The 20,304-nt window shown below is 38.9% G+C and overlaps 1 protein-coding gene across 4 annotated transcripts; it reads right to left on the bottom strand.

The window, feature by feature from the left end:
- Positions 1-9,652: 9,652 nt before the first annotated feature.
- Positions 9,653-19,129, bottom strand: b3galt6 (UDP-Gal:betaGal beta 1,3-galactosyltransferase polypeptide 6). Of its 4 annotated transcripts, XR_009064501.1 has the most exons (3): positions 18,792-19,129; positions 17,946-18,066; positions 16,930-17,823 (listed from the first exon to the last, which is right to left on the bottom strand). XR_009064501.1 is itself a non-coding variant. In XM_057847138.1 (2 exons), exon 2 carries the CDS (start codon positions 11,547-11,549, stop codon positions 10,530-10,532), a length of 1,020 nt encoding a protein of 339 aa, XP_057703121.1. In that variant the 5' UTR covers positions 11,550-11,559; positions 18,792-19,123; the 3' UTR covers positions 9,653-10,529. The 4 variants fall into 4 exon arrangements, 2 of the variants coding, with proteins under 2 accessions (XP_057703121.1, XP_057703120.1); XM_057847138.1 differs by lacking the exons at positions 16,930-17,823; positions 17,946-18,066 and adding an exon at positions 9,653-11,559 and having other exon boundaries at positions 18,792-19,123; XM_057847137.1 differs by lacking the exons at positions 16,930-17,823; positions 17,946-18,066; positions 18,792-19,129 and adding exons at positions 9,653-11,559; positions 13,607-16,017.
- Positions 19,130-20,304: the final 1,175 nt, after the last annotated feature.

The following is a 20,304-nucleotide window of genomic DNA, read 5'->3' as shown; positions in this document are numbered from 1 at the left end:
ACAAAAAAAAAAAACGGCTAAATATACCTATAAACTAAATTACGAATGCATTAAAAACATTAGCTCAAACAAAAGCTTAACTTACGTTGGTCTTAACAGGGAGCAGTTGGATTCAGCCACGTGAAAAGAGGCAGACCAGAGGGCAGTGTATCCAGCCTGATCAATAACACTAAATGCAAACACTTTCGAAATAAACTATTAAAACGCCACTTTAATTAAACGAATCCTTGAGGCAACAAAATTTAATTCGAATATTTTTTTCTAATCGAATACTCGAGTTAATCGATTAATCGTTGCAGCACTAAACTCGAGTAATCGATTAGGGAAAAAAGCTTCGAATCAAATTTTGCTGCTTCGAGTATTCGTTTAATCAGAGTGGCATTGTAGTAGTTTGTTTTGAAAGTGCTTGCATTTAGTTTTATTGATTTGGGTGGATACACTGCCCTCTATTGGCAACAGGGAATATGAAATAACTCAATTAACATGGCTGAATTCAGCTGCTCCCCGTTAAGACCAACAGAAGGTAAGTTTTTGTTTGAGCGAATGTTTTTTGAAGCATTCGTAATTTAGTTTCTAGGTGCATTTAGCCGGTTTTTGTGGAAATATGTGTTTGAACGATATAAGAGCATTTAAAGAAAAAAACGTTAGCATTTTATAGCATTTAAGCTAGCGGACTTTTGCGATCTAAGTTAGCCAAATCTTTTGTTGTACTTTGATCCTCTTTCATTTAATGCTCTTTTGAGAGTGCAATCGTAGCAAGCCTTTGTTTTACATCTCCTAAACTTTATTCTGCAACGCATTAAATGTTCGGATGATCGAATTACTCGATTATTTGAACTAACTAGTTAATAATCGACTACAAAATTAATCGATAGCTGCATCTTAGCCTCAAACGATATTAAACTAAATAAGGATTAAGTACAACAAAAGAACAATTGGCTAACTTGCATAGCAAAAGTCCGCTAGCTTAAATGCTATATAATGCTAATGTTTACAAAGATTGTTTCTAGTGCGCACCACATACTACATACTGACTGCGCTAGTCACCTAGCGATGTCAATTTTGGTTCAATTTCTTGTTTTGAACGGTCTTGATGATTCCATGCTATTTTTGTTTTGGGATTGTATGTGATGTTAAGCACTTAGCATGACCTTGTGCTATACGAATAAATTTGTTCTTCAACTGACAGTCATCATTAAAAAACGTCTTATATCATGTAATTAATACTGCAAATGTATAAACTTAGCTAATACATGAGACAGTCACAGTACCACTTTGTTTTAATAAGACATCCAGGGAAGATGACATTGTACAATTAAAAACAAAACAGTAATAACAAAGTCACATAATCATCCACCTTATTGTTACAGTAGTTATGAATGTGCGGTGTGGTCATATGAACAGGCGGAAAAAAGTGACGTGCTAGCGCGTTTGTCGGCATTGTTGAAAATGACAATTGGGCTGCTGCATGCTAGGCTATAGGGGTGTGACGATACATGGAAAAGGTCATATATCACAATATTTTGTAGCCCAAAAGGTTAGCAACAAGAATCGACCCAGCGTCAATTTTCCATAGTGTTTGCGTTAGCGCACTAGCTACCATTGACGGCGCTAGACATTCAATTCATTTCGATTGGATTGGACGTCAGACGCCGTCAATGGCACTGAAACCAGTGCATGTCTCGTGGGCATTTACTGATCACTTCCTTCTCATTTGAGGCAAGTCGCTTCCAGTTTTGTAACCTAAAATCAACAGGATGTGACCCTTAAATGCCTTAAAATCAACAGGAAGTCATTTTTTGGACCTAAATTGCCAGAAAATGAACACATTGGCTTCCATTGACAGCCTTAAAAGTCCCATTTCTTTTGACTGTTTGTTTACAGGTTACTCCCTGTTGATTTTTAGTCACTTCCTATTCATTTGGGGACATTCTTGAGTTACTTCCTGATCGGTAATCCAAAATCAATCCCTTTAAATGCCTCAAAATCAACAGGTAGTGACCTAGAAGTCCACCAGATTCAATAGGAAGTGACCTCGAAACACCCCTGAATAAACAGGAAGTGACCAAAATGACCCAAAATGAACTAATTAGCTTCCATTAACTGCCATAGACATCCAATTCATTTTGTTTACAGGTTACTTCCTGTTGATTTTGAGTCACTTCCTACTATTTTGAGGACATTTATGAGAGCCCCTTGTCCAAAACCCAAAATCAACAGTAAGAGACCTGTAAATGCCTCAAAATCAACAGGAAGTGACCGAGAAGTACCCCAGAATCAACAGTGGCATAAAACGCCCCTGAATCAATAGGAAGTGACCAAAATGCCCCGAAATGGAAGTCATTGGCTTCCATTGACTGCCATAGATATCCAATTCATTCTGACTGTTTGCTTACAGGTTACTTTCTGTTGATTTTGAGTCATTTCCTATTAAATCGCAGGCATTCTTGAGTCACTTCCTGTTCAGTTACCTAAAATCAACAGGAAGTGACCCGTAAAAGCCCCAGAATTACCAGAAGGTGACCCAGAAATGCCCCAAAATTAACAGAAAGCGACAGAAAATCAACAGCAAATGACCTGTATTGCCCCAAAATTAACTCATTGGCTGCCACCTGATTACCTTTCACATACACGAGTCGAATGTTCGCACGCCTCTTACTCAAACGTTCTCACACACAATACTCCGCTTTTGCTTACGCGTACAAATCCAACGTTCGCAGGCATACAAGTCAAATGTTCGCCAGTCAAAATTAGTTGACTTGTACCTATGCGAACGCTTTGGCTCTTAGGCATGCGGACATTCTGACTTGTATTTAAACTAGGGCTGTCAAAATTATCGCGTTAACGGGCGTTGATTAATTTCTTTAATTAATCACGTTAAAATTAGGGCTGTCAAACCATTAAAAATTTTTAATCGAGTTAATTACAGCTTAAAAATCAATTAATCGTAATTAATCGCAATTAATCGCAATTCAAACCATCTCTAAAATATGCCATATTTTTCTGTAAATTATTGTTGGAACGGAAAGATAAGACACAAGATGGATATACAGTGGGGAGAACAAGTATTTGATACACTGCCAATGGGTTTTCCCCACTGTATACTGTACGTTCAACATACGGTACATAAGGACTGTATTTGTTTATTATAACAATAAATCAACAAGATGGCATTAACATTATTAACATTCTGTTAAAGCGATCCATGGATAGAAAGACTTGAAACGTTAGTACAAGTTATAGAAATTTTATATTAAAATACCTCAATGTTTTCGTTTTAATGAAATTTGTAAAATTTTCAATAAAAAAATAAACTAGTAGCCCACCATTGTTGATGTCAATAATTACTTACACAATTCTTAGGGTGCTCAAGCCTATAAAATCACTCACACCCAAGCGCCAACAGAGGGCAGCAAAACTGCAAAACACAACAAGTGGGCCTTTCACTCTTCTGTCATTTAAATCTGTCTGAGCTCGGCAAGTGCGTGAATTGCGTCAAATATTTTAACGTGATTAATTACAAAAATTAATTACCGCCCGTTAACGCGATAATTTTGACAGCCCTAGTTAAAATATTTGACGCAATTAACGCACATGCCCCACTCAAACAGATTAAAATGACAGCAGTGTCTTGTCCACTTGTGTTTTTTGTCTCCCTCTGCTGGTGCTTTGGTGCGACTGATTTTATTGGTTGACATCAACAATAGCGAGCTACTAGTTTATTTTTTGATTGAAAATTTTAAAATGTTATTAAAACAAAAACATTAAGAGGGCTTTTAATATAAAATTTCTATAACTTGTAGTAACATTTATCTTTTAAGAACAAGTCTTTCTATCCATGGATCGCTTTAACAGAATGTTAATAATGTTAAAGCCATCTTGTTGATTGTTATAATAAAGAAATACAGTACTTATGTACAGTATGTTGAATGTATTTATCCGTCTTGTGTCTTAGCTTTCCATTCCAACAATAATTTACAGAAAAATATGGCATATTCTATAGATGGTTTGAATTGCAATTAATTACGATTAATTAATTTTTAAGCTGTGATTAACTCGATAAAAATTTTAATCGTTTAACAGCCCTAATCTAAACGCAAAATGCGTTTTAGTTTTGTGTGTGAGAAAGTTTATGAGGGGCAGTTATGGACATAATTCAGGATTACCTTTCACACACGCACTAGTCAAACGTTCGCACGCATACTTGTCAAATGTTCGCATGCATACCAGTGAAGTCTACGGCATCCAATTAGCTAAATTTGTACACACTAGCTTGTGTAAGAATTCATTATCGTGTTTCAAAATGTTTTTGACCAGTATGCGTGCGTTTGACTCGTGCACACATCTGACTAGGATGCGTGGGCACGTTTGACTAGTGCTCGCACAAACGTTTTACTCGTATGTGTGCGAATGTATGACTTGTATGTATAAGCAAAACGCGCTTGAGAATTGTAAGAACATTTGACTAGTGTTCATGCGAGCCTTTGACTAGGATGTATAAGCAAAACACACTTCAGTATTGCTCTCATTTGAGTATTGATAACCCGTTGATTTGGATTCACCTCCAACTAATTTGGGGACATTCTTGAGTCACTTTCTTTACAGCAAATGACCTGAATTGCCCCTTATTGGCTGCCACTTACGGCCAAAGACATCCAATTCGGTCCAAATTAATTGGATGTCTAGCATTGCGAATGGCACTGAAACCCAGAGTATGCCTTGTGGGCATTTACAGGTCACTTCCTGTTCATTTTAGGGAATGTACAGGTGACTTTCTGTTGATTAAGAGTTACTCCCTTACTAGTTGTCCAATCTGTTTGACAGATTGGACGTCCACTGGTGATAAACACATTCCAATTCACAGCAAAAGGATGAAAATAACAGAACATTGTACCATTAAACATGAACTTTGACAAACAAATTCACTGTGCCGTAACTGCATAATAAATTAACAATAAATACATTTTTGAAAAAAAAAAAAAAAGAAGCAAATAACACAATGGCAGGTTTGAATATTCAGGACTAAAATACCCTCAATCCTAGTTTAGACTATGTACAAAATGTTACAAAAAGGTTCAATGGTAAATAGAATAATTTAAAAACAATGGACATGGCTGAAGATGAACTCCATATAAAACATTGTGTGCAAAAAACATTGATCTTTAACTCTTTAACAACTGAATAGCAATTCCTTTAACATTTCTGTGTTAATACTGAGTGATACTGAGGACAATTGTTGACACTTAACAGAATAGGAAAGCAATACTCCCGCATTTAGCTAGCTAGTACCGTGTTTGGCTCGTTTTATTCCGCTTTTACACTGATTCTAAAAATTTAGCGTGGTACGAATCAGGCAATTTACAGTGCCCTCCATAATTATTGGCACCCCTGGTTAAGATGTGTTTTTTAGCTTCTAATATTATTTTTTTTATTATTCAAACAATATGGGACCTTAATGGAAAAAAGAGAAAAATCCAACCTTCAATACAAGTGCATTTATTCAGTGGGGAAAAAAATCCCACATAAAGAAATAATTATTTGACATCAAATAATGTGTGTCACAATTATTAGCACGCCTGGTGTTAATACTTTGTACAACCCCCTTTTGCCAACAAAACAAGGTCTGGGGACTGTGATGGCCATGGGAGGAGCTTGATTTTGTGTCTGGTGAACCATTTCTGTGTAGATTTGGCCATATGTTTAGGCTCATTGTCTTGCTGAAAGACCCAGTGATGACCCATCTTCAGCTTTCGGGCAGAGGGCAACAGATTTTGATTTCAAATGTCCTGGTATTTCAAAGCATTCATGATGCCATGCACCCTAACAAGGTTCCCAGGGCCTTTGGAAGCGAAACAGCATCACTGACCCACCCCCATACTTCACAGTGGGTATGAGGTGCTTTTCAGCGTGCGCATCTTTCATGGCACGCCAGACCGACTTAAGAGTGTTTGTTGCCAAAAAGCTCAATCTTGGTCTCATCTACCGTGTGCTTTGCGTGGGCTGTTTCGCTCCCAAAGGCCCTGGGAACCTTGTTAGGGTGCATGACATCATGAATGCTTTGAAATACCAGGACATTTTAAATCAAAATCTGTTGCCCTCTGCCTGAAAGCTGAAGATGGGTCGTCACTGGGTCTTTCAGCAAGACCATGACCCTAAACATATGGCCAAATCTACACAGAAATGGTACAGACACAAAATCAAGCTCCTCCCATGGACATCTCAGTCCCAAGACCTTGTTTTGTTGGCAAAAGGGGGCTGTGCAAAGTATTAACACCAGGGGTGCTAATAATTGTGACACACATTATTTGATGTCAAATAATTATTTCTTTATGTGGGATTTTTTCCCCACTGAATGTATTGAAGGTTGGATTTTTCTCTTTTTTTACATTAAGGTCCCATATTATATGAATTATTATTATTAGAAGCTAAAAAACACATCTTAACCAGGGGTGCCAATAATTGTGGAGGGCACTGTACATGTAAAACGTGGTTCAAAATACAAATAAATCATGATATGGAAACAACTCTGGAACGGATTCATTTCGAATGTTGAGTAAAAGTGTCACGATATATCGTGATACTTTGCAGCCCGAAAGGTTACCGATTTGCGCCCACCAAGAATTGATATATAAAAAGGTGGCACCTGAACCAAGAGGTTGCTGCCAAAATCTTCCATTAGAATAGTGTCTACATTGCCGTTAATAACGCTAGACATCCAATTCATTTTGACTTGATTGGACAGCTAGCGCCGTCAATGGCACTGAAACCAGAGCGTGTTGTGTGGGCATTTACAGGTAACTTCATGTTCATTTAAGGACATTTACAGGTTACTTCCTGTTGAGTTTGAGTCACTGCTTATTCATTTGGGGACCTTCTGGAGTCACTTACTGTTCTGTAAACCACAATTAACAGAAAGTGACCCATAAATGCCCCAAAATAAACAGGATTGAGAACCTGTAAATGCCCCAAAAGGAAAAGTAAATGACTGAAAATCAATAGGAAATTATATAAAATGCCCCAAAATGAACTCGTTGTCTGGCATTGGCTGCTGCTGACGGTCATAGACGTCCAATCTGTTTGAAACTTTCTCAGCACAGTCTTTTGTGGCCATTTACAGATCACTTTGTGTTTGGCTTGTATGCATGCGAGCGTTTGACTTGTATGCATGCGAGCGTTTTAGTATTGTGTATGAGAAAGTTCGTGAGGGGCCGTTATGGACATAATTCAGGAGTACCCCTCATGTACAATAGTCAAACGTTCTCACACACAATACTCCGTTTTTGCTTACACGTACAAGTCCAACGTTCGCAGGCATACAAGTCAAATGTTTGCCAGTCAGAATTAGGTGACTTGTACGTATGTGAACGTTTCGACTTGTATCTAAACTAGGGCTGTCAAAATTATCGTGTTAACGGGCGTTAATTTTTTAAATTAATCACGTTAAAATATTTGACGCAATTAACGCATATGACCCGCTCAGACAGATTTAAATGACAGTACAGTGAAACGCTCACTTGTTGTGTTTATGGAGTTTTGCCGCCCTCTGCTGGCGCTTGGGTGCGACTGACTTTATAGGCTTCAGCGCCCATAAGCATTGTGTAAGTAATTATTGACATCAACAATGGCAGGCTACTAGTTTATTTTTTGATTGAAAATTTTACAAATTTTATTAAAACGAAAACATTAAGAGGGGTTTTAATATAAAATTTCTATAACTTGTACTAACATTTATCTTCTAAGAACTACAAGTCTTTCTATCCATGGATCGCTTTAACAGAATGTTAATAATGTTAATGCCATCTTGTTGATTTATTGTTATAATAAACAAATACAGTCCTTATGTACCGTATGTTGAATGTATATATCCATCTTGTGTCTTATCTTTCCATTCTAACAATAATTTACAGAAAAATATCGCATATTTTATAGATGGTTTGAATTGCGATTAATTACGATTAATTAATTTTTAAGCTGTAATTAACTCGATAAAAATTTTAATCGTTTGACAGCCCTAATCTAAACGCAAAATGTGCTTTAGGATTGTGTGTGAGAAAGTTCATGAGGGGCCATTATGGAAATAATTCAGGATTACCTTTCACACAAACTAGTCAAACGTTCGCACGCATACTGGTCAAATGTTCGCATGCATACTAGTGCAGTGTATGGCATCCAATTAGCTAAATTTGTGTCACCAGCTTGTGTAAGAATTCATTATCGTGTTTCAAAATGTTTTTGACTAGTATGCGTACGAGTGTTTGACTCATGTGCGCACATCTAAGTAGCATGCGTGCGTATGATTGACTAGTGTTCGTGCAAACGTTTTACTCGTATGCGTGCGAACGTATTACTTGTATGTATAAGCAAAACGCGCTTGAGAATTGTGAACATTTGACATAGTATGCGTACGCGCCTCTGACGATAGTATGTGTGCGAAAGTTGGACGAGTATGCATGTGAACGTTTGACTAAGATGTATGAGCAAAACACATTTGAGTATTGATCTCGTTTGAGTATTGATATCCCGTTGATTTGGAGTCACTTGCAACTCATTTGGGGACACTCTTGAGTAACTTCCTTGACAGTAAGCCAAAATCAACAGGAAGTAATGTGAATTGCTTGACATTGGCTGCCTACAGGTCACTTCTTGAGTTTGAGTCACGTCTTAATCATTTGGGGAGATTCTTGGGTCACCTCCTGTTCTGTAACCCAAAATGAACAGGAAGTGACTCCTAAATGCCCCAAAATCAACAGGACGTGATCCAGAAATACCCGAAAATCAACAGGAAGTGACTGAAAATCAACAGCAAATGACCAGAAATGCCCCAAAATTAAACCCATTGGTTGTCATTGACTGCCACAGACGTCCAATCCGCTTGAAGTGGGAGGGTGGCAGGGAGTTTGTTCATTCACTGCCGCCCCCCCACTTCAAGTGGATTGGACGTCTTCTAGCGATAAACTCAATCCTATTCATACCAAAAGCATGAAAATAGATGATTTTTCTGTTGATTACTTGTATTGTAGATTAATTTCCCGCCCCATTTAGCAATAATTGTCGTATCGCCATATCGTGAGATGGTTATCGTGAGCCTTGTATCGCAAATTGGTATTGTATCGTAAGCTACCGAGAGGTTCCCACCCCTAAAATCAAAGTACCACTGTATACGTAATTATATTAACAAATATATCTTGAAAAAAAAAAACAGTCTGTATATTGGTAGCAGGGCCGGGAACCAAAAGTGGTATTTGCCATGTGGCAAAATTGATTTTGCCATGTGGCATTTTTTTTTGCAAATTGATTTTGCCACATGGCATTCTTTTGCCATGTGGCAAAATTTATTTTGCCCTGTGGCATTTGTTTGCCACTTGGCAAAATTGATATTGCCCTGTGGCGTTTGTTTGCCATGTGGCAAAATGGATATTGCCACGTGGCATTTTTTTTTGTCATGTGGCAAAATGGATTTTGCCATGTGCCAGTTTTTTGCCATGTGGCAAAATGGATTTTGCCATGTGGCATTTTTTTGCCATGTGGCAAAATGGAATTTGCCATGTGGCAGATTTTTGCCATGTGGCATTTTATTTGCTATATGGCAAAATGGATTTTGCCATGTGGGATTTTATTTGCCATGTGGCAAAATGGATTTTGCCATGTGGCATTTTATTTGCCATGTGGCAAAATGGATTTTGCTTATTGCCATGTGGCAAAATGGATTTTGCCATATGCCGTTTTTTTGTTTGTTTTTGGTATGTGGCAAAATGGGTTTTGCCATGTGGCATTTTACTTGCCATGTGGCAAAATGGATTTTGCCACGTGGCAGTTTTTTTGCCATGTGGTATTTTATTTGCCATATGGCATTTTATTTGCCATGTGGCAAAATGGCTTTTGCCATGTGGCATTTTATTTGCCATGTGGCAAAATGGATTTTGCCATGTGGCATTTTATTTCCCATGTGGCAAAATGGATTTTGCTTATTGCCATGTGGCAAAATGGATTTTGCCATAAGCCGTTTTTTTTTTTTTTTGGTATGTGGCAAAATTGACTTTGGTTTGTCATTTTTTGGTTGGTATATGACATTTTTTGGAGGGGTATATGGTAGTTTTGCAGGCCATGCACATCCATGCCATTGACGGCCATGCACGTCCAAATTTTCCATCCATTTTAAATGGCAGAAGAACGTGTGGCTGTGATTTTTGGCCATCCACTTACCATTACAGCTCATTGACATTACACTGACACATTAATCAGGCTATGTGATTGACGGCTATGCACGTCCAAATTTTCCATTCATTTTAAATGGCAGAAGAACATGAGGCTGATTTTGGGCCATCCACTTACCATTACAGCTCATTGATATTCAACTGGCAACCAAGTTAGGCTATGCCATTGACGGCTATGCACATACCCAAAAAATGCCACATGCCAAAATCCATTTTGCCACATGGCAAATACCACTTTTGGTTCTCGCTGTCTCTATATCGGCCCGATATATCGGTCCACCCTCAGTCAAAGACTTGGACGTCAATTTGACAAGATTAAGGAATGCCCTCCTTCCTTTGGCAGCACTGCGAAGGCGGCACGCTCCAATCGTAGACGTACGATAACCGCAGCTTGACTTCCTCCTTACACAACCTCCCGTCCCGCTGTAGCATTTGGTGCTTCTCCAACATGTCCTCCAGACTTTGCTTGTGCGTCACCAAGTACTTATTGTTGCAACCTCGGGATTTATACTCCGTGTCAAACCGCGGGTCGTGCGTCCGCCGGACGTCCACCGGCGCTAACCAGGCGCCCAAAGACACGTCCTCGCTCTGCCATATTTTCAAGTATTCGGCGTTCAGACGCACGTATCGTACCAAATCCGACGACAGAACGTAGCCTCCGCCTAGCGCGTAGGGGAGGTAGTAGTCGCAAAGCTCCCAGGAACCTTCCCGCCACTTTCCCGCCGTCTTGACTCGGCCTCGTCCCGAGAAGAAGCCCCAGTACAATCGAGAAGGTTCTTTACCTCGTAGCTCGTCTTTAAGTAGATCCAAGCGGGCGAACGTGTCGTCGTCCGCTTTGAGGACGAACTTGAAGTGTACGTTGCGGTCCAGCCATGAGTACATGTGTAGCAGCTTCACGGTCAAGTTCTCGTAAGAATCTTTCAAGTCTGGGAGTAGTAGCAGATCCTTATGCCGTCCTTGTTCTACGTTCAGGTTCTGAAGGTCTTCGTCGGACAATCCTAGGGTTCCTACGACAAACATGGCTAGGGTGTCAGAGTCCCGCTTGGACAGCCACGTGCTGCGGATGATACTCCTGCGCTCTGTGTACTTTGGACCCGTGGTGATGAGGACGACGAGGAACGCCGACACGTCTTTGAGAGGAGCGGCTCGGTCGTGCTGCTCCGGATGGGGGTTTAAAGCGCTTGCGCGAGGGGCTAAACCCGGTGGATCGGCGTGACCCTGCTTCAGGGTTTCGGAGGTACATTTGGCCAAGAAGACCAGGACCACGGCAAAGGTGCACACAGTGCAGAGGAACAGCGCAGTCTTGTGGCGGCACACGAGACGTACCAAATTCATGGTGCTGGGCCTGTCGTACAGGAAGAAAAAAAAAAAACAACAATACATTTGAGTTCGCTAGGGGTGTGACTAGGGATGGGAATCAAAATCCGATTCCAATTCGGAACCGGTTCCGAGTGTTTCGAGGCCTCGACATCACAATGAAAAAGCCTTAACGATCCCTTTAACGATTCCTAAAGACGCGTATTGCGTCGTGACGTGTGTTGTTGTCCAGACGCATCAAACTAGCATGGCGCCAAGAACCACTCGCTCCAAAGTTTGACTACACTTCACCAGGAAAGAGTGTGAAAATGAAAGGTTACGACGGGTAAGCACGAGCATTGCAGCCATAAACATAACAATGACAGCACGTAGGTTCAAACACTCGAAAGTGTGTCATTGCAAGGTGGAGATAACTGCATCGGGAGGGAATACGACTGCGCTGTCCTCACAGAGAGGCTAAGGCTCAGTCCTGGCTATACAGCTAGCTAAACTCCCAAATGACGATGCAGAAGACGTTGGTATAATTTGCTGACTTTATTCAACCATCACTTGAAGAGTGAAACTAAGAATAGAAATGAAACAAATCCATTTCGTCCCCAATAACAAACAGGTTTGCATCAACGTAAATCAGCGATGATTAGCTGCTAATAACAGTATGGTTAGCATTCGTTCGCTAGCATTAGCACATCGTTCAAACCACGACACAACTGGATTTAAGTGTCCGATCGAGAGTGGAAACACAACAACAACAACACAAAAGATGATCCATGCAGGCATTGCCTCTGTAGATATTAACATTAACAAAGAACGTAGGCTCGTAGAAGTGTTTCCCTCTCTCACTAACTCGCTCACTCACTTGGATGCGGCATTTCTTCTTTGGGTGTATGCGCGCGCTTCTTCACGTGAGCGCGTTCATGCGTGAGGAAGCGCAAGGGCGCCTCCACTTGAGCGTGTAAGCGCCACAAAAACTAAAAGGCATGCAATTCAATGTAATGGTAAAATAATACACGTTAACCCAGGAGTCCCCAAACTGCGGCCCACGGCCCAAATATGGCCCGCCTCCACATTTGGTCCGGCCATTTTGAATTTTTTTTTTTTCCTCAATCGTGTTATTTATTTTCTGGCCTTTTCCTTTTGCACAGTACTGTATATATATATATATATATATATATACAGTGGGGAGAACAAGTATTTGATACACAGTCAATGGGAAAACCCATTGGCAGTGTATCAAATACTTGTTCTACTTGTGGGTTATATATATATATATATATATATATATATATATATATATATACATACATATGCAACGATACACATGCTAATCGTTTGTGAATGCCATGTTAGATGAGCAGTGTAACATCACATGCATCCGTAGTATTGAAGACGAAGGTGTAGATATCGTTTGGTAATTTCGGGACAAAGACATACATATGTAATGATTTGGGAAGTTAGCTCAGATGGGAAGGACAGTATATTTGCGTTCAAGTGATGCCAGTAGATGGTATCGGCGCCCTAAATGTTGGTACTCATTGATACCGATACCACCAATTCGGGCCGGATCGGCGCCCCCTACCGATACTGGTATCGGTGCAACTTTACTTGGAAGGTTCACAACAGCCTACTAGGGAAGTCTCCTGCTTTAAGATGGCGGCTGTTGCTAATGCCGTCGAGTCTGTCATTTTGCATCTAGTTCTATATACATATGATATCTATTATCTATAGTAAAACGATGTTGGCGTACTTTGTAGCGGCTGTTAGCAGCAATCAGGTACTCTTGTGTTTTTTATCCAGCGGCATGAGTTGAGCTAAAGCCATGACTTGAGCATTGGCTTGACCCGGGTCTATGACAAACATGACGTTTACTCTCGGGACGCAATGCGGTCCGTTTCTCATTGCGTCCCGAAGACCGCGCTGTGTATTAGTTCCGCTTTACTTGACATATTTCAATAATCGGAATTTGGATGTTTGTGAATCGTTCTCGAATCTTCCATGGCCGAATCGCTCAAGGATGTAATGACGGCTGGGCATGTTGTACCGTGGTTCTAAGTGTTGGATGGTGCGTCTTTACTCACGAGAGATAATGGCTCGTCATCCAGAATGAATTCTTCGGCAATGACTCTTGTTATTCCCTGGGCTTTAGGACTGTCGGGTGCCAGTTTGTCACGCATAGCAAAAGTTTCTGCCAGTGTTAGTTGCGTAAGACTTTTCTTTTTGTCTTCGGTTTTCTTAACATACTCCTCATATTGTTTGTGGCGGTATTTCGCTAAATGCTTGATGAGGTTGGTTGTATTAAAACGTCTTACAGCTTTACCACCACGCTTGACTTTATTGTGGTAAATGTTGCACTCTGCCTCTTCGTCTTTGTCGTCCTTTAAGGTGAAATGATCCCACACAGTTGACATTTTTACGGATTAGGTCTCTCGGTAAATTGGGAGACGGTAATGTAAATGTAGTGTGTTGAAGGTGTGCCGTAAAATGCGGACCGGATTTTAGGGAAACAGAAGCAAAAACTGGAATGGATTATGTAAATCGGTGCGATGGAAAACCCGGACCAGACTTTAAAAAAAACTGGATCGGAATTTTTCCGTGTTGGCCAATCCGATACCGATGCGCATTTTTTGCCCATATCGGCGTCCGATCCGATCCAAATATCGGATCGGGACATCTCTAGTGTAAATAAAGTGTTACTTTGCGATCAAAAGCTCTATTTTTCTTGTTGTTTATCTTATTTTGTAGAACGAAAACATTATTCAGATGTTTGGGTGTCAAAAAAGCGAGAAATAGCTGTGTTAAAGTCAAAGTTAGGTTTGAAATGTATGCTTTTACAAAAAGCTCAATTTCTCCGTTTTTTCATCAGAAAATGGAAAATTGCTTAAACTAAGCTATTTTCTGATGCTGATTTGTAAAGAATGGAAAAAGATATGAACTAACTTTTTTTTTTTCGCTGAAAGAACAGAGTCTAATCTTTCCTTTGATAGGTTCCATGTTTTCTGTGGGCCTTGCAAAATCAGTCAAAATCCAGTAAAACAGCCGGGAGCGAAGGGCCTTGCTCCGGTGAAAATGGCTTGGAGTTAATGAGTTAAGTAACCCTGAAAATGCCCCAAAATCAACAGGAAGTGACCCATAAAAGCCCCAAAAGGAATTGCACTTGTCCGACAATCAACAGGAAATGACGTGAAATGCCCCAAAATGAATGGATTGGCTGCCACTGACGGTCATAGATGTCCAATCCGTTGGAGGTATTCACTGCCATCTCTCCCACTTCAAACAGATTGGACATGTACTGTATTGGCCCGAATATAAGACGGCCCTGATTATAAGACGACCCCCTCTTTTTCAAGACTCAAGTTGGAAAAAAGACTTTTTGAACACCTAATGATTTTTTATACAGAAAATAATTACAGTACATCCGAAACAAATGATTATAACAATATATTTGAGAGAAAAACCATGTTATTTTGCCTCATTCAAATCTTAATATCTGAACATTTAAATATGTAAACTAGGGCTGTCAAAATTATCGTGTTAACGGGTGTTAATTATTTTTTTTAAATTAATCACGTTAAAATATTTGACGCAATTAACGCAGATGCCCCACTCAGAGAGATTTAAATGACAGTATAGTGAAACGCTCACTTGTTGTGTTTTATGCAGTTTTGCCGCCCTCTGCTGGTGCTTGGGTGCGACTGATTTTATAGGCTTCAGCACCCATGAGCATTGTGTAAGTAATTATTGACATCAACAATGGCGGGCTACTAGTTTATTTTTTGATTGAAAATTTTACAAATTTTATTAAAACGAAAACATTAAGAGGGGTTTTAATATAAAATTTCTATAACTTGTACTAACATTTATCTTTTATGAACTACAAGCCTTTCTATCCATGGATCGCTTTAACAGAATGTTAATAATGTTAATGCCATCTTGTTGATTTATTGTTATAATAAACAAATACAGTCCTTAGGTACCGTATGTTGAATGTATATCTTGTGTCTTATCTTTCCATTCCAACAATAATTTACAGAAAAATATGGCATATTTTATAGATGGTTTGAATTGCGATTAATTGCGATTAATTACGATTAATCAATATTTAAGCTGTAATTAACTCGATTAAAAATTGTAATCGTTTGACAGCCCTAATGTAAACCAAAATGCAATCACATTCGTAAATGAATGGCTTCTGGTTTTTGAAATGTAAATAAACCAATCTATTGTGATAAAACAACAAAATTGCAATAACTGCATTAACCATCAAAGTGAAGTCTAACTGTAACTGTAGTCTTGAAACAAATCTGAATAAGGAAAAACATTGCAATAAAATAATGCAAACTGGTTAAACTTCAGAGTAGCTGAGATCTGTCATGACAGAACATCGCTTCAATGATATCTGGCGCCATCTAGCGTCGTGAATGGGTATAATGTCTAGACCGCAAATATAAGATGACCCCCTCTTTTTCAGTGTTATTTCAATGCAAAAAATACCGTCTTATATCCGGGCCAATAGGGAATGGGACGTACTACGTCATTGTTTCGACGCGTCTCCATGCTGGCAATATGATTCACTTCCGGGTCGGCAGACTCAATGCGAATTGTAACGTGTGGTCGTGCTAAGCTAACTCTTTCGGTGTTTTAGAAAGAAATTATGGGTGTGTATTGTTGTGTTACCGGGTGCAACAGCTTCTCCTACGACTAAAAAAAGGGCGAGGAAAACTGGACTCACTTTTCACCGTTTTCCTGCATGGAGGACCAAATATCAGATCACGAAGGCACGACTGATGGCTGGATTGCAGCGGTTCGTCGGAAAAGCATTTCTTATGATCATATTTCTGCTGGAATGAGAGTATTCCCCTCATCTCTATTCTTGTAAGTTGAACGATTTATCCGTTTTGGTTTCAATACGTTTTTTTTTGTGTGTGTTTTTTTTACTGTTGTGTAAATCTGCCTCGGTAGCAATGCTAACCTACTCCTCCTCACCTACCTGTTGTGTTACTAGGAAAACCTGCATATGAAATGCTGACAACACATCCCGATTGGTCACCATATCTCTTCTTGGGTTATTCTGAGGTCAAGCGCACCACATCGGAGCGTTATGAGAGGTTGGAAAGGCGAAGAGTGCACGCTGAAACTTCAGTTTGCTCTGCTCTTACAAAGTGTTGTTGTGAAAAGTCAATAAAATATGAATACCAAAACATGACTTGAACAACTTCTTGACAAACTGTAACTGCTTGTTGTTTACTTCAGGTCTTCATAATAAACAGGTGTAATAATTACAAAGTCAGGTGACTTAATTTTGTTATTCTATTTGGAATATGCATTGACAATTTTTGGACAGTGTTGTAGACAAGAACTGGGACTGATAAGTTGCAATAGATTTATTTCAAGTAATGCAATTTCTCCAATACGATATTTGAATTGACAGTTTAAAATCTTTAAATTAGTGCAAACAAGGCCCACCCTCTGACGGTGGCAGCAAATATTATATAATTATAAGTAATACACAAATACAAGATCACAATAAACGTGTCTTTGTCAAAGCAGTTTAAAACACTATTTACTGGCCTTGGGTAAATTGCCAGACAGGATAAATATGTGCTTTAAAGTTCTTGCATTTCCATTTTAAGTATTGCAAGTACTAGTCTCCAACACAGTATTTGAACTGACAGTTTAAAATCATTTTAGTACAAAATGGCCCACACTCTGGCAGGGGGCAGCAAATATTATAATACATAATACATTATAAAAAGCTATATACTATATAAATACAAGATCACAACAAAACCTGTATTTTTTCAAAGCAGTTAAAAAACATCCAGTGGCCTTAGGTAAATAAAGGTGTAAAAATATGTACTTTACAGTTCTTGCATTTCTATTTTAGGTATTGCAACTTTTCCAACACTATTTGAATTGACAGTCTAAAGTCTCCATAAGTGCAAATAAGAATATTATAATTTAAAAATAATAATAGAATATATAAATTCAACATTACAATGAAACGTGTCTTTGTCAAAGTGGTTTAAAAATAATAATAATAATAATAATAATACGTCACTGGCCATAGTTAAATAGCCAGGCAGAATAAATATGTGCATTACAGTTCTTGCATTTTCACAAGTTAAAAGCCCGCAGTTCATCGACGAGAAGGGCAGACCCAGATGGCGTCTGCAGCAGGGGCTTGTTTGAGTCCGACACAGGACAAATGGAACCACTCCATTGAACAAATTTTCTTTGTCAAATGATCCAAGAAGAGAGATGGTGACAAATCGGGATGTGTTGTCAGCAGGTTTACCTAGGAACACAACAGGTAGGTGAGTCGTAGTAGGCGAGCATTGCTACCGAGGCAGATTTACACAACGGTGTAAAAAAAGAAAAACGTATTGAAACCAAAAGTGGATAAATCGTTCAACTTACAAGAGTAGAGATGACAGGAACACACTCTCATTCCAGCAGAAATATGATAATAAGAAATGCTTTTCCGACGAACCGCTGCAATCCAGCCATCCGTCGTACCTTCGTGATCTGATATTTGGTCCTCCATGCAGGAAAACAGTGAAAAGTGAGTCCATTTTTCCTAACCCCTTTTTTTGTCGTAGGAGATGCTGTTGCACCCGGTAACGCAACAATAACCACCCATATTTTCTTTCTAAAACACCGAAAGAGTTAGCTTAGCACTACCACACGTTACAATCCGCATTGACTCTGCCGAACCGGAAGTAAATCATATTGCCAGCATGGAGGCGCGTCCAAACAGTGACGTAGTACGTCCCATTCCCTATACGGTACTAATGATAAACTCATTCCAAATAACGGAAGGATGAAAAGATTGTTTTTCTGTTTACTAGTTGTTTTGTAGAATATCCGAGAATGATTTCCTGCCCCATGTATCGATGACTGTTGTATCGCAATATCGAGATCGTCGTTATCGTGAGTCTTGTATCGTAAATCGTATCGTAATCGTATCGTGAGGAAGCAATGGGTTCCTATCCCTATTACAGGCTATTGTAGTAAAGACTAGCAAGGAATTATCTCAAATTTTGAGTACTCTGAATATGAGTAGACAAACTAGAACTACGTTACCATTACAGATGCAATACAATTACCCCATCAGCATCGCAAGATAACATTGTAAGCAGACAGTTCGACATTTCCATTTCATTTACGCCTAGCTTATTAGCTTGGAGGCTGCGCACATTTTCTTCATTTCCGTTCTTAGTAGTTGTTCTTACAGTCTTAAAATAAGTTGTTTTCTGTATTTACCTGAGCAGCAAAGTGGCCCGTTTGTGAATAGTCGAGCCGCAGCAGGCCGTGCAGCTTTGTAAAGCTAACGTTGGCGTTAGCTACCGTGTCGCCCTCCGGCAACTCTCTCCACGAAAAAAAACATGACACATTGTGCATATAATGTGCAAAGACAAAATAAAACTCGCTAAAGTAAGATTTAAACTCGTACTGTCTGGTAAGAGCCAGACGTTCCCACTCGTTCTGAGGTGAAACAGGAAACGTAGCCTCCCGAAAGAAGAAATATATATTTTAAATAGGAAACGCGCTTTTTAAATTTATTTTATTTTATTTACATATTTTATTTGGGTTCATATATATTTTTTAAAGGGTCGTCCCCATTTTTAAAGAAAAATGTTAAATAAAAGGTGGGAGAATAAGTCCTCTCATGAAACTGCGCATGCGCTTCATCCGTGGCTGTCTTCAACGCATTGCAACCAAAGAAGTATGTCAACGACGCCACCATCTTGGATGTGGATAAATGGCTGGTTTGGGCATTTACCAGGTTAAAAAAATATATTAATTTTGGAAGAATTCAGTAAATGTACCGCATATCTGGCGTTTATGACAAAACAAAATGTTTGATGATAGGAGGATATATGAGCAATGAAAGCTATTTATATATGAAAATAAATAAATAAATACATAAGGGCTGTCAAACGATTAAAAATTTTAATCGAGTTAATCACAGCTTAAAAATGAATTAATTGTGATTAATTGCAAATTCAAACCATCTATAAAATATGCCATATTTTTCTGTAAATTATTGTTGGACTGGAAAGATAAGACACAAGACGGATATATACATTCAACATACTGTACATAAGTACTGCAATTGTTTATTATAACAATAAATCAACAAGATGGCATTAACATTATTAACATTCTGTTAAAGTGATCCATGGATAGAAAGACTTGTAGTTCTTAAAAGATAAATGTTAGTACAAGTTATAGACATTTTATATTAAAACCCCTCTTAATGTTTTCGTTTTAATAAAATTTGTAAAATTTTCAATCAAAAAATAAACTAGTAGCCCGCCATTGTTGATGTCAATAATTACTTACACAATGCTCATGGGTGCTGAAGCCTATAAAATCAGTCGCACCCAAGCGCCAGCAGAGGGCGGCAAAACTCCATAAAACACAATTAACAAGTGGGCATTTCACTCTACTGTCATTTAAATCTGTCTGAGCGGGACTTGTGCGTTAATTGCGTCAAATATTTTAACGTGATGAATTAAAAAAATTAATTACCGCCCCTTAACGCAATAATTTTGACAGCCGCAATTAAAACCCCTCGTAATGTTTTTCTTTTAATAAAATTTGTAAAATTTTCAATCAAAAAAAATAAACTAGTAGGTCGCCATTGTTGATGTCAATAATTCTCATGGTCGTAAAATCAGTCGCACCCATGCACCAGCAGAGGACGACAAAACTCCAAAAAACACAAGTAACTGCACATGAACCTGTGCTGTCATTTTAATCTGTTTGAGAG

Source organism: Corythoichthys intestinalis, chromosome 9 (assembly GCF_030265065.1).
Source record: "Corythoichthys intestinalis isolate RoL2023-P3 chromosome 9, ASM3026506v1, whole genome shotgun sequence".
NCBI lineage: Eukaryota > Metazoa > Chordata > Actinopteri > Syngnathiformes > Syngnathidae > Corythoichthys > Corythoichthys intestinalis.
This window is presented reverse-complemented; position numbering and strand designations above follow the sequence as displayed.

What these genes read in the sequence shown, in the direction of transcription:
- b3galt6 (XM_057847137.1), bottom strand. Translation starts at nt 13,626, where the DNA reads ATGACGAGCCATTATCTCTC. An exon ending in ATGACGAGCCATTATCTCTC is followed by an intron (nt 11,560 to 13,606) that starts GTGAGTAAAGAC and finishes CCTGTACGACAG; the next exon opens with GCCCAGCACCATGAATTTGG.